Genomic DNA, 13,009 nt, shown 5'->3' with positions numbered 1-13,009 from the left:
CTCTGTCTTAGTTAGGGTTCGTATTGCTGTGAAGAGACACGATGACCACAGCAACCCTTATAAAGGAAAACATTTCACTGAGGCTGGCTTCCATTTTCAGAGGTTTAGTCCGTTATCATCACGGTGTGACATGGTATCATGCAGGCAGACGTGGTGCTGGAGAAGGAACTAAGGGTTCAACATCTGGATCCTCAGGCAGCAGGAAGACAATGCCATACTGGATGTGGCTTGAGCATCTGAGACCTCAAAGCCGGGCCCCCATGGTAACACGTCCTCCAACAAGTCCCCACTCCTACGGCGGCCATTTTTATTTAAACCACCACATCCTTCAACCTCCACACGAGCACCAGGGTATGGGCACCCATTGTCACAATAAAGAATACATGTAAGCTGGGCGGTGGTGGCGCACGCCTTTAATCCCAGGACTTGGGAGGCAGAAGCAGGCGGATATCTGTGAGTTTGAGGCCAGACTGGTCTACAGAGCTAGTTCCAGGATAGCTAGGGTAAGAGCAGCCAGTGCTCTTAACCACTGAGCCATCTCTACAGCCTTTTTTTTTTTTAAGGCAGGCAGATCTCTGAGTTCAAGGCATGGTCTACATAGTGAGTTCCAGGTTAGTCATGGCTATACAGAGAAACTCTGTCTCAAAAAACCAAAATGAAAAAAATTTTTTAAATGTGTATGGATATTTTACCTGAATCATGTACATGTTTGGTGGCCACAGAGGACAGAAGAGAATGTCATATCCCTGGGAGAGGAGAGTTATGGGTGTTTGTGACCGGTCACATGATGCTAGAAACTGAACCTGGAGCTTCATGATGCTAGGCAAACTGTATGCCTGCTGAACTACATCCTCATCCCCAAACATAACTTAAAAACATTTTCATTTCATTTTAAAAGTTGATTTTTATTTTTCTGTTTGTATGTATGGCATGTGCATGCAGGTACCCACAGAGGCCGGAAGAGGGTGTTGGAACCCCAGGGCTGGAGTTATAGGTAGTTGTGAGCTGACCAGTGTGGCTGCTGGGAACTGACCTCAGGATCTGCAGGAATAGTTATGCACTCTTAAGTCTCGCCGAGATCTCTCTCCTCCTGTGAGATCATTCCTTAAGGGAGGCATTAGTGTTACCTGATAAACTGTTTCCCCTACTGTCATTTCTCCTCGTTGTTAGGGGAAATCATAAGTAATTCTGGCACCAATATTGTCATGCGTACCTCTTGCCAAATTTCAAATTCTGTCTGAAGTTAAGGTTCCCAAGAGTACGGCTGCTGGATCAGAGGGAAAGGATGTCTGGAGACATAGTCTCCCGAAGTCCAGCTGACTTCAAATTTTTCTCTTTCTTTCTTTTTTTTTCTTTTTAATTTTCGAGACAGGGTTTCTCCATAGCTTTTGGTTCCTGTCCTGGAACTAGCTCTTCTAGACCAGGCTGGCCTCCAACTCACAGAGATCTGCCTGCCTCTGCCTCCCGAGTACTGGGATTAAAGGCGTGCGCCACCCGGCCTGACTTGAAATTTGGTGCTGAGGATAGCCTTGAACCTCTGACCCTCTGTCTGTACCTACCAAGTGTTGGGATCATCAGCACACATCACCACACTGTCTGCTGACTGTTCTCTCACAGTGAGGCTCCCAGCAGGACTGCTAGGCGCCAGTCACCTCCCTGGAGCAACAAGCTATGACTTCAAGCTGTTTTCTTCATTTGTTTGAGAAAATATTACATTCCTGATGTTTTCATTTATCTGGTTATTAGAGACAACAAACAGCTTCAGCCCTTTAAACTTTTAAAATAATAGTGATGATGATAATGATAATAATGATTGGTTGGGTGGTGGTGGTACACCTTAAATTCCAGCACTCAGGAGACAGAAGCAGGCAGATCTCTGTGAGTACAAGGCCAACCTGGTCTACACAGTGTGTTCCAGGCCAGTCAGCGCTACAGAGTGAGACCTTGTCTCAAAAACTAAATTAAATTAAAAATAAATTAATTTTTATTTATAATTTATTTTATAATTTGTAAATTTATAATTTATTTATAAATTAAAATGTGCTTCTCTCTCTCACAAATTTATTTTGTTTTTAGTTACATGTACACCAACATGTGTGGGGATAGAGAGGGCGTATGCAGGACATGCACGCAATGCCCTCAGAGGCCTGAAAAGGGCATCAGATCCCGGGAGCCAGAGTGTGAACTGTACTACGAGGGTGCTGGGAATCCAATCGCTGTCCTGTGCAAGAGCAGCAACCCCTTAACCTTGAGCGAGCCTAGAGTCTCAATTTATTTCTCTGTTTGTTAGCCAGATTTCTGTTGCTTTGACAAATTCTGAGAGAATCAAATTAAAAAGAGGAAAGCTTCGTTCTGGCTCCTGGTTTCAGACGTTTGGGTTTGTGGTGAGGCCAAACATCGAAGCTAGAGCCAGACAAAGCAACCCCGCCAGGAGTGGTGAGCCGAGCGGGTGCAAAAGAGAGGCAGGAAATGGCTGGTGCTGAGTAGCAGACTCCTCAGGATCCAAACTTTCCCCCCCACGGTGGGGGGCCCTCGGGAGACCTCGGAGGTAAACAAAAGGCCACTTTCTGGGAAAACGGAATCTTACAAGATTCTGGAAGGCCCCTCCCCAGCTTTCCAGAAGGAATTAGGAATAGGGCAGCTGTTGGAGAAGACTGAGCAGCCCAGCTGCAGAGGGGAGATATCGCGGATCTGTCAGCTGCCTGCGTGTTGTGCAGAGAGCTCCAGGGCTTCAGCTTTTGTGAGCCGTCACCCTGTTGGGTTTTTTGGCGACACAGCTGTTTTTGAGTCACACCTGCTTCTGTTGAGTAACCCTCACCCATACTCCTGTTAGTAAGTCCAATAAAAACTCATTAGTTAATCATGTTGGCCCTTGGTATGGATGTTATTTGGGTCTGTAATGGGGCTCCCTTTCAGGGAGAGTAGGTGTGTGCGTGCGTGCGTGCGTGCGTGCGTGTGTGTGTGTGTGTGTGTGTGTGTGTGTGTGTGTGTGTGTGTGTAATACGTGCGCACGTTGTGTCTGCCACAGGACAACTTCTAGTACCTTCAAGGACTTGCACTCAATGACGTAACATCTATCCAAGTAGACCCCGCCTCTTAAAGGTTCCAGCACCTCCTGACAGTGCCACAGAAGCCAGCCAAGAAACTTAGCAAAACCTAAGCAAAGCCACAACGCTCAGCCTGGAGAGCCCAGTCCCAGCCTCTTCCCAGGATTCTTCCTGTGTTTGTTATTACTACTCTGCAGGATTTACCTAATACTTACCTAAATTTACCTAATCCTTACCTGTGAAAATAATCTTTATCAACAAACCTGAGAGGTTCATTGCTTCCCAAATCTTTCTATTTCTTACACCCGAAAGTCCCAGCACACTCAAGGCAAACTCCCCCTCTCCCCCAGACCTTATTTCCCTCTCCTTTTGAGGAAAACACCAGAGGATTGGAGTCTTACAGAAAAGGTCGGGAAGAAGACAGAACAAGGGCACAGCCCCTCGTCCCGGTTTAACTCCACAAAAGGTATTACCCACAAAAGGTCAAGGACACTCAAGACTCAACAAAAGTCTCCAGGTGCAGGAGCAAGTCCTGCCCCAAGCAGGTGCAGAGCTGAAACCCTTAGTCTGAGTCTCAGAAAGTTCCTGCTCAGTGTTTTTCTCCGTTGCTAGGGAACCTGGTTTCCTTAGCGGCTCACTGGTTAGCACCCCCTCTTGTGTCCACAAACAGCAATAGCCTCTACAATTGAGCAAAGCGAATGGATTCAAACTTTCTCCCCACTTTCCTCCTGCCTTCTCCCTTCCTCTCCTTCACTCCCCCCCCCCCACACACACACATAAAATTTAATGGTTTAAATATTTTTGCGTTTGGTGCTGGGATCCAGCCCGGGACTCTATGTATACTAGACAACATCCCCAGCCTTATTATGTTTTTAAAGATTTTATTTTTAATTATGGGTATGTGTGTATATCTGTGTGCCAATATTATGTGTGTGTGTGTATGCATGTGGCCTCGGAGACCAGATGTGTTGGATCTCTTTGGAGCTGAAATTATAGGCGGCTATGAGCTGCCCAATATAGGTGTTGGGAACAACACCTGGGTCCCCTGGAAACACAAAATGCACACTTAACTGTTGCTGACCCACCTCTCTAGTCCCAGCCCTTAAGTTTTATTCTGAACTTTAATATATAGAAAAGTATCCAGAAGTTTCGCATGGCACATGCCTTTAAGCCCAGGACCCAGGTTGTTGAGGCAAGAGGATTTGGATTCGAGGACAGCCTGGGTTACCGGCAGCAACTGTACCTTAAAAACTGAAGAAATTGGTCAGTCCCATAGGCAACACCTGCCCAGGCAATTATACATCTCTCCCTAGCTGTAGAATCTCTTTACTTTGTATTTAATTATCAGAGCAAGTATCTTTAAACAAGCTAGCCTCTGTTTGGGAAGTTTATATAAACATTGTCATATATCTTCAGTCAACATCATGTTTATAGGCTCTGAAGAGAAAGTTCAGACATTGAGAGCAATTAGTGATCTTGCAGAGGTCCAAAGTTCAGTTCCCCGCACCTACGTGGTGGCTCACTACTGCCTGTAACTCCAGCCCCAGGGGTTCTGACTCCCTCTTTTGGCCTCTGAGGGTACCAGGCACTCATATGATCATACCCACACTAAGACACATACACATAGTTAAAAATTAAAATAATCTGGCTGGGCAGTGGCGACACATGCCCAACACTCGGGAAGCAGAGGCAGACAGATGTCTGTGAGTTCGAGGCCAGCCTGGTCTACATGAGCTAGTTCCAGGACAGCCTCCAAAGCTACAGAGAAACCCTGTATTGGTAAACATATACATACATACATATATATATGATCTAACAGAACATGTTCGTGAGCTTTGTCAATGCTATTGCATGAAAATGTGTTTCCTTGTTTTCTTTTGAAATTAATTTCTCATTAGTGGATGGGTGTATGGTGTGAGGGTTGTGGTGTACATACCACAGGTCGCACAGGGGAGGTCAGAGGACAATTCTACAGAGCTGGTTCTCTCCTTCCTCTTTGTAGTTCCTGGGGTGGAACTCAGTTTGCCATGCACGGGAGGTACATTCTCTTACATGCTAAGTCATCTACTGGTCCTAATCATTTATCTTCATTACTGTGTTGCATATTTCAGTATATGATTGTACAATTTCTCCTTCATTCTGTTCACGGACATTTGGACTACTTCCAGGTTGGGGATGTCTTGTACAGCACTGCTGTGAACACTTTAACTGTCCTTATGCTGTGTTGCAGAAGGGCGTGCCTTTCTTACAGATATGTTTGCAACAGTGTATCTCTGCCTTTACTAGGTAATGTCAGAGAGTTTCCGAAGTGCCTAAACAAATGCCTGTGTGTTCCTGCCCAGCAGGTGCTTATTCCCGCTACTCCATTCACTAACATTTTGTATCACCGGACACTAATTGCCACCTGACTGGTTGATGGGTAGGGTAGCCCACTGTCATTGTCATTTTGGTGATCTTTTATACTTTATTTTATTTTCGAGACAGGGTTTCTCAGTAGCTATGGAGCCAGTGCTAGAATTTGCTCTGTAGACCAGGCTGGCCTCGAACTCACAGTGATCCACCTGCCTCTGCCTCCCAAGTGCTGGGATTAAAGGTGTGCACCACCACTGCCCAGCTAGATGATCCCTTATAATAAAGTATATTAAGCGTGCCTTTGTATGTTTATCACTTACTTGACTTTCATCTGAACTGAAATGTCTATCAAGAGGTTGGTAGTTCAGCTCAGTGGCAGAGCGATTGCCTAGCAAATGCAAGGACCTGTAGTCAGTCAGTCAGCTACCAGCTCTGAAAAGAAAGGGCAAAATCACACACACAAAATAAAACAAGAAAAAAATGTAGTCCCAGCACTCTGGAGGCAGAGACAGGGAGATCTCTGTGAAGAGGCCAGCCTCGTCCACATAATAAGAACTCGTCTCAAAAAAGGAACTTATTAATCGTTTGTTGCTGCTCTTTGTGGATTTTTTGCTTATTTGACATTTTTGCTTTAGTTAAAATGGGTGTGCGTGGTGGTGGTGGTGCTTGCATGTACATGTGTGTGTGTGTGTGTACATATGTGTGTGTATGTGTGGCGGTGTTTGTGTGTGCATATATGTGCAGTCAGAACACTGTATACATAATAAATAAATCTTTAAAAAGTATATATCTTTTGTATATATTCCCAAAAGTGAAGCTTCTGGATCATATGGTAATCCTATCTCAAACTTTTAATTTATTTCTTTTTTTTCTCTTTAGATTTATTTGTTTTATGTGTATGAGTGATTTGTTTGAAAGTATATCTGTGTACCACCACATGGGTGCCTCATGTCCTTGGAGGTCATGATGTGGGATTCCCCTCTGTATGTTATAATATCTTTTATTACCATTGCCTAATAAAGAAGCTGCTTTGGCCTATGGAAGGACAAAATACAGCAGGATGGGAATTCCAAGCAGAGATAGAGGAAGAATGAAGGCAGAGTCAGGTAGATGCCATGTAGCTTCCCAAGAAACAAGAGGTAACAAACCACGAGCCTCGTTGTAAAATACAAAATAAAAAAAATGGGTTAATTTGAGATATAAGAGCTAGCTAGAGGGGCTGGAGAGATGGCTCAGTGGTTAAGAGCATTGCCTGCTCTTCCAAAGGTCCTGAGTTCAATTCCCAGCAACCACATGGTGGCTCACAACCATCTGTAAAGAGGTCTGGCACCCTCTTCTGGCCTTCAGGCATACAGACAGAATATTGTATACATAATAAATAAATAAATAAATATTTTTTAAAAAAAAGAGCTAGCTAGAAATATGCCTGAGCTGTTGGCCAAGCAGTGTTGTAACTAATATAGTTTCTGTGTGATTACTCAGGTCTGGGTGGCTGGGAAAAGAATGAGCAGTCTCTGTTTACAGGTCACATGAGTGCAGTGCCCAAAGAGACCACCAGAAACCACCAGATCTCCTGGAACTGGTGTTAGGGATGACTATAAGTTACCATGTGGGTGCTGGGAATTGAACCTGGGTCCTATGCAAGAACAAGTGCTCTTAACTGCCGAACCATCTCTCCAACCCTATTTCACTTTTTAAAAAATAATTTATCTTTATTTTATGTGCATTGATGTTTTGCCTGCATGTATGTCTGTGTGAGGATGTCAGATCTTGGAGTTACAGACAGTTGTGAGCTGCCATATCGTTGCTGGGAATTGAACCTAGGTCCTCTGGAAGAGCAATTAGTGCTTTTAACCACCGAGACATCTCTCCAGCTCCCCTATTTCACCTTTTAAAAGATTTTTTTTCCCATTCTCATAATTTTTATAATTAATGTGTTTGTGTATCTGATTGTCTGTATGTGCACCATGTGCATGCAGTACCCATGGAAACCAGAAGGGCACGCTGGATCCCCAGGATGAGTTACAGACAGTTGTGCACTGCCATGTGAGTGATGGGAACCACCTTAGTTGCTCTTCTATTGCTGTGATAAAACACCATGACTAAGACAACTTACGAAAGAAAGCGTTTAGCCTAAGCTGACACTTTCAGGGGGTTAGAGTCCATGATGGCTGAGCAAAGGCATGGTAGTGGGAAAAGCTTGCACCCTGGTCTGCAGGTAAGAAGCCAAGAGAAAGGGCACCCTGGGAAAGGGCACCCTGGTGTGATGCCAGTCTTTCGAAACCTCAAGCCTGACCTACAGTGACACACCTCCTCCAACAAGGCGACACTTCCTTATTCAACTGGTGACAAAATATTAAAACATATGAACTTATGGGGGCCCTAGCCATTCAAACCACCGCCTCGGGCACCAAACTCAGGTCCCCTGCAAGAGCAGCTGGTTCTCTTAACTGCTGAGCCACCCATTCAGCCCTCAATCATTTCTTATAGTCTTATTCTGGTCTCACTTGCTATGTGTTTTTTATCTAATTTTTCAACCTAGAATAGGAAGTAATAGATTTCATCATTTTTTTTTAACTCCTAAAAGACAATCTCAAGTGAGTTTCAGGACAAGCTCCAAAGCTACAGAAAAACACTGTCTCAAAAAAAAAAAAAAAGCGATCTCATTGAGCAGCCATTTTCAACTTGGAACTTCTATGTAGACCAGGCTAGCCCCCAGCTTGCAGTAACTTTCCTGCCTTTGTCTTCTGAGTGCTGGAGTCACAGGTATATAATGACATATATGGTCTCTTTGTGTGCTTTGTAGCTTGTCATTGAATAATAGGTAGATTTGTGTGAGCTTACTCACACTAATAATAGTGAGTAATAGAGTGAATACTTGTGAGCTATTATTTATACAATTTACATTGGCATAGATTCTTGTATATTGATACAAATTCAAATTATATTTGTTATATTGACTATGCTACTACTTCTGTTTACAATATTTCTATACTTCTGCAAAGTTATTTTGTCATATTGTATGCATGTATGCTTCGACCTCTGCTTAAGACATTTTGAATATTGATACAGTTTTAGGATATATTTATCATATTGCACTATACATTTCTACCTCTGATCAAGATACTTATACATTGTTCTCATTTGCTGCACAGTTGTTTAAAGATTGTTTAGTATTCTAATGTGAGGCCTTACTCTTTAAGCTATATAGGTGTTAAGAATTATAGGTCTGCTCGGCGGTGGTGGCACATGCCTTTAATCCCACCCCTCGGGGAGGCAGAGACAAAGAAGAAACCTAAAGGAATATTTAGTCGACTCTTTTTAGCATAGAGAACAGAATGTTTATTTGGGTTTTGAAGGAGTCCAAGGTCAACAGACTAGTCACTCGGTGATGGGGTCACAGCTTTAGTCCCAGACATCTTACCTGACAGGTTCCCCTGGGGACACAGTCTGATAGCTCCCTACCTTTGGGCAGTAGACTCTCTATCCCAGGACGACTCTGCAGGAACTGTGAGCATGGCCTGAGAATCTGAGAAAGACCCAAACCCACAGATGCCAGCCTGTGGGGCCCTAAGATCAGTGGTGTCCCCTCCTTCTTGCTCATTTAGATACCACCCCTTCTCTCGTCCCCCTGGAGACTGTGTGTTAATCTGCAGAGCGAGAACATGCCCACTGGTGCTAACACTGAGACCACAGGGAAGGAAAGAGCTCTTTATTGCAGGTGTGGCCTCCTGGTGTCTTCCAGCACGGCATTCTGTCTTCTGGGCTCAGGTATGGCAGTGGTTACAGTGGTCACATTAGGGACTGGCTCAGACGCCATCAGACAGAGTTCTCAATCAGTTCTCCTGAACCCTGGAAGGCAAAGGCGGCAGGATGATATAGGATCCTTCAGGCAGTCAAGTCCTGTCCCCACCACCACCTCAAATGCCCAAACAACACAGGGAAGGTGGTATGTGGTCCTCCCTGAAGGCACTGTGGGTCCCCGTGGTCCCTAGTTGTGGAGGTATTACCCCCTACCCCACCCCCAGCACAGACACACTATCCCTGCCTGGCTTCCAGACTCTGAGGCACAACAGCACCAAATGCAAAGTTGCTGGGCTGTTAGTCAAAGACAATGGGTGGGAGTATGGCTCTGTAGCAGAGCAGTTTCTTAGCATATGTGAAGTCTTGGGTCCCATCCTAGCCACACATACACATACACGCACATGCACACACTGAGACACATACACACGCACGCACACACTGAGACACGCACGCACACACTGAGACACACACACACATACACACTCAGGCACACATGTGCACTCACAGAGACTCTACTTTAGCCCAAGCTATGTCAAAGGCAACTACAAAGCTACTTAACACAGCCAGGGAGGAAGTAGCGTTTGGGGAGTGTAGGCTCCTTGCTTTCCTTCAGTGTTTATGCTTACAGCCCTCTGCACCCTTCCTTACTTGATGGGCTGCCTCATGCAGTAAAATTATACCAATTTTCCAGTGGAGAAACCCAAGGCTCAAAGAGGCTACGGACAGCTGGACTGTGGCTTGACTAGCGTGTTGCGGGGCTTGGGCTCCATTGCCAGCACAGAAAAGGGCTGTCTGGGGTCACCGAACAGAGGCAGAACCTGAGCTTCAGCCTCCTGCCTCCAGGACTGTCCCTAGACAGCAGTCCTCTTTCAGAGAAGAAAGCCCCAATCAGGAGAGTTCGGATCTGGTGTGTGCAGCACCATTACCTGGCAGCCTGAACTTCTGCATGAGGGGAATGAAGCCCTGAAGTACGCTGTGGATCCGGTACACTGCTCAGAAGCAAGGGGAGATGCTGGTCAGGATGGTGACCCCTCAAGGGCCCCAGGGTCAGGCTCACTCCCTGCTGTCCCAGGACCGAGGCACACCCCACACAAACAAAGCCCTAACATGCAATTTTAGGCTAACGTCAATAACAGTGCTGTGGCTATTACACGGAAAAGAGTCACAGGCAGTAATAACAGGGACAGGAAACCCAGCGACCTTGATGCCTGGCTCCCCTCGCTTGTTTTCAGTATCTGAGGAGCTATGCGTGTTTGCTACTTTAAACTGTTTTTGTGGGACTGCCCCCCTTTTTTCCACAAGGTTCTACCAAGGACCTCTCACTGACCTCACATGCGGTCAGGAAGAAAACAAAAACATCAGGAATTGATTAAAAAAAAAAAGTTTAGATCAAGTGTGATGGCCAGCCACCACCCCTCCCTCTAGGAGCCTTGCAGGTCTGTGGAGCTTTCCCGAAGCTTACCCAGCCCGAAGTAGATGCCGATGGTCTCCAGGGAGGCGAAGGTGAGCAGGCCGACCCCGAGGGACATGAACCAGTCTTCAAAGGCAGCAGGGAAAGAACAGTGAAGTGAGCCTTTGGGCTGTAGGTCAACACCCTGTCCTCCCATGCAGCCCCTTCCCAGGTCCCCAGGGAGGCTCACCTGCGTAGTAGTGATAGCACACCAGCAAGGCTCCAATGGCAAAGCAGAGGAGGACGAAATGGAAAAACTCATCTACAAGAAAGGGTGGAGGCTGGTTCTCTCTCTCTCTCTCTCTCTCTCTCTCTCTCTCTCTCTCTCTCTCTCTCTCTCTCTCCTCTATGCAGCCCAAGGCTACCTTCAATTTAGAATTCTTCTGCTTCAACCTTCAGAGTACGAGGGTTACAGGTGTGTGCCACAACCCCATGCCTGTTCTCTTGGTTTATGTGTGTGTTGTTCCTGTAACCCTGGAAAACTTGAAACTCTCTGTGTAGACCAAGCTGGCCTTGATATCACAGATCTGCCTATACCTCCAGAGTACGAGGATTAAAGACATGCACCACGATGCACAGCTATTTATTTATCTATTTGTTTGTCTGTCTGTCTGTTTGAGACAATGTTCCACTGTGTCACCCTGGCTGTCTTGGAGCTCAAAGAAGTCTAACTGCCTCTACCAGCCTAGTGCTGGGATTAAAGTGTGTGCCACTATGCCCAACTGCTCTATTTTTTATTTTATTTGTGTGGGGGTGCATGCATGCCCCCACATAAGCGTGCACCAAGTAGCCACCGATGTCAGAAGGGTGAATCAGATCCCTTGGAGCTGACATTTGTGAGGACCTGATATGAGTGCTGGGATCCAAACTCCAGTCCTCTGACAAGGAGGAAATGCGTTTAACTGCTGGACCAAGAAGAGGATCCAGCCTCTTCTTGTTTTAAAAATGACGGTGCTTCTGCTCCTGACCAACCAGGGTTAAATAGCACCCCAGGAGTCCCTTTTTGTGCCCTATCTCTCTTCGTTATTTTTGGAACATGCACAGCCATGCAGCTTGGGCTTTATCTCTGTGTTTATTGTCCCCTGCTCCCTGGGCTCTAAGTCTTTGAGAAGGAGAATCCCAGTCAGCTTCCTGCCCAAGGAAACTCAGCAGCTAGAGCAGCCACACACGGTGCTCGGGAGCTCATTTGTTGAGTGAGCATTAAAAACAATTGTGAAACATGCAAAGGCACCGAGTGCAAAGCTCTGAGGCTAACAGGCGTGAGAGAGGTCGGACCTTGGGATGCTGGGCACTGAGGGAGGGATGTCACCGGGGTCAATAGTGGTCTCCTGCTTTCTCAGACAAGGGGAATACAAAAGAGTTAAGGAAAGTCAGGAATGGTGCTGCACACTTATGACCCAGTAATGGGGAGGCTGAGGACAAAGGACGCAAGTTTGAGGTCAGTCTGGGTTACATAGACAGAATAAAACACTGCCTCCCACGCACTAAACAAAGAGAAAGTCAACCTAGACCAGGGTTAGCAGACCCTGCTGCCTGGTGAAGGGTCTTTCTCAGAGGAAATGAGCAAGGTCAAGACTGAATCAAAGGCTCCAGATTCCAAAGGCAGAGGGATTGCCTTCTTCCTTTGGGGCATAATACGCCCTACCACTCTCAAAACAAGGCAGACGTGGCCTGTACTTTGAGACTCTGGGTTTCCGTCCAATGAGCCCTTGATGCCCTATCCCCACCCTCAGCCAAACAGTGTGCTATGGTGGTCAGGGACCAAGACTAAGAAAGGGCATAAGCCCAGGGCTCTCATTTCCTGAAAAATGGGAATGTCGGGGGAGCTTTGGAAGTAACTCAAGCTTTTTCTAAAACAACTACCATTTGCTTAATCAGAAAACATGGTGGGGGGGGGGTGTTGGAGAGATGGCTCAGAGGCTAAGAGCACTGACGGCTCTTCTGGAGGTCCTGAGTTCAATTCCCAGCAACCCACAGGGTGGCTCACAACCATCTGTAATGAGATCTGGCGCCCTCTTCTGGCCTGCAGGCATACATGGAGGCTGAACACTGTGTACATAATAAATAAATAAATCTTTGAAACAAACAAACAAAAAAATCAGAAAACATGGTGAGGAACCGGAGAGTTAGTTCAGCAGTGAGTACTGCTATTGCAGAAACCCAAGTTCGATTCACACCACCCAACCCTACCAGCCTCAAGCCAGACACCTGTAACTCTAGCTCCGGGGGCTCTGACACCCTCTTCTGACCTCCTTGGACACAGACACTCATATAAATATTTTTCTTAATCTTATAAACAAATCAAAAACCAAGGTCTCTCTTTCCTACTCTCACGGTCTTCCAGGAAGTCCTCATG

The 13,009-nt window shown here is 46.0% G+C and overlaps 1 protein-coding gene across 1 annotated transcript in view; it reads right to left on the bottom strand.

The window, feature by feature from the left end:
• Window positions 1-8,751: 8,751 nt before the first annotated feature.
• The window catches only part of Tmem40 (transmembrane protein 40), a 31,222-nt gene continuing 26,964 nt past the window's right edge, over window positions 8,752-13,009 (bottom strand). Inside the window, exons 10-13 of the mRNA XM_075981988.1 lie at window positions 10,844-10,915; window positions 10,666-10,740; window positions 10,130-10,192; window positions 8,752-9,251 (exon numbers count right to left, since the gene is read on the bottom strand). Coding sequence (XP_075838103.1) covers window positions 9,232-9,251; window positions 10,130-10,192; window positions 10,666-10,740; window positions 10,844-10,915 — 230 coding nt within the window. The 3' untranslated portion in view covers window positions 8,752-9,231. The remainder of the gene's footprint in view (window positions 9,252-10,129; window positions 10,193-10,665; window positions 10,741-10,843; window positions 10,916-13,009) is intronic.

This window comes from Microtus pennsylvanicus, chromosome 8 (assembly GCF_037038515.1).
Source record: "Microtus pennsylvanicus isolate mMicPen1 chromosome 8, mMicPen1.hap1, whole genome shotgun sequence".
Classification (NCBI taxonomy): Eukaryota; Metazoa; Chordata; class Mammalia; order Rodentia; family Cricetidae; genus Microtus; species Microtus pennsylvanicus.
The sequence above is the reverse complement of the archived record's forward strand: the minus strand, read 5'-3'. Positions and strand labels throughout refer to the sequence as shown.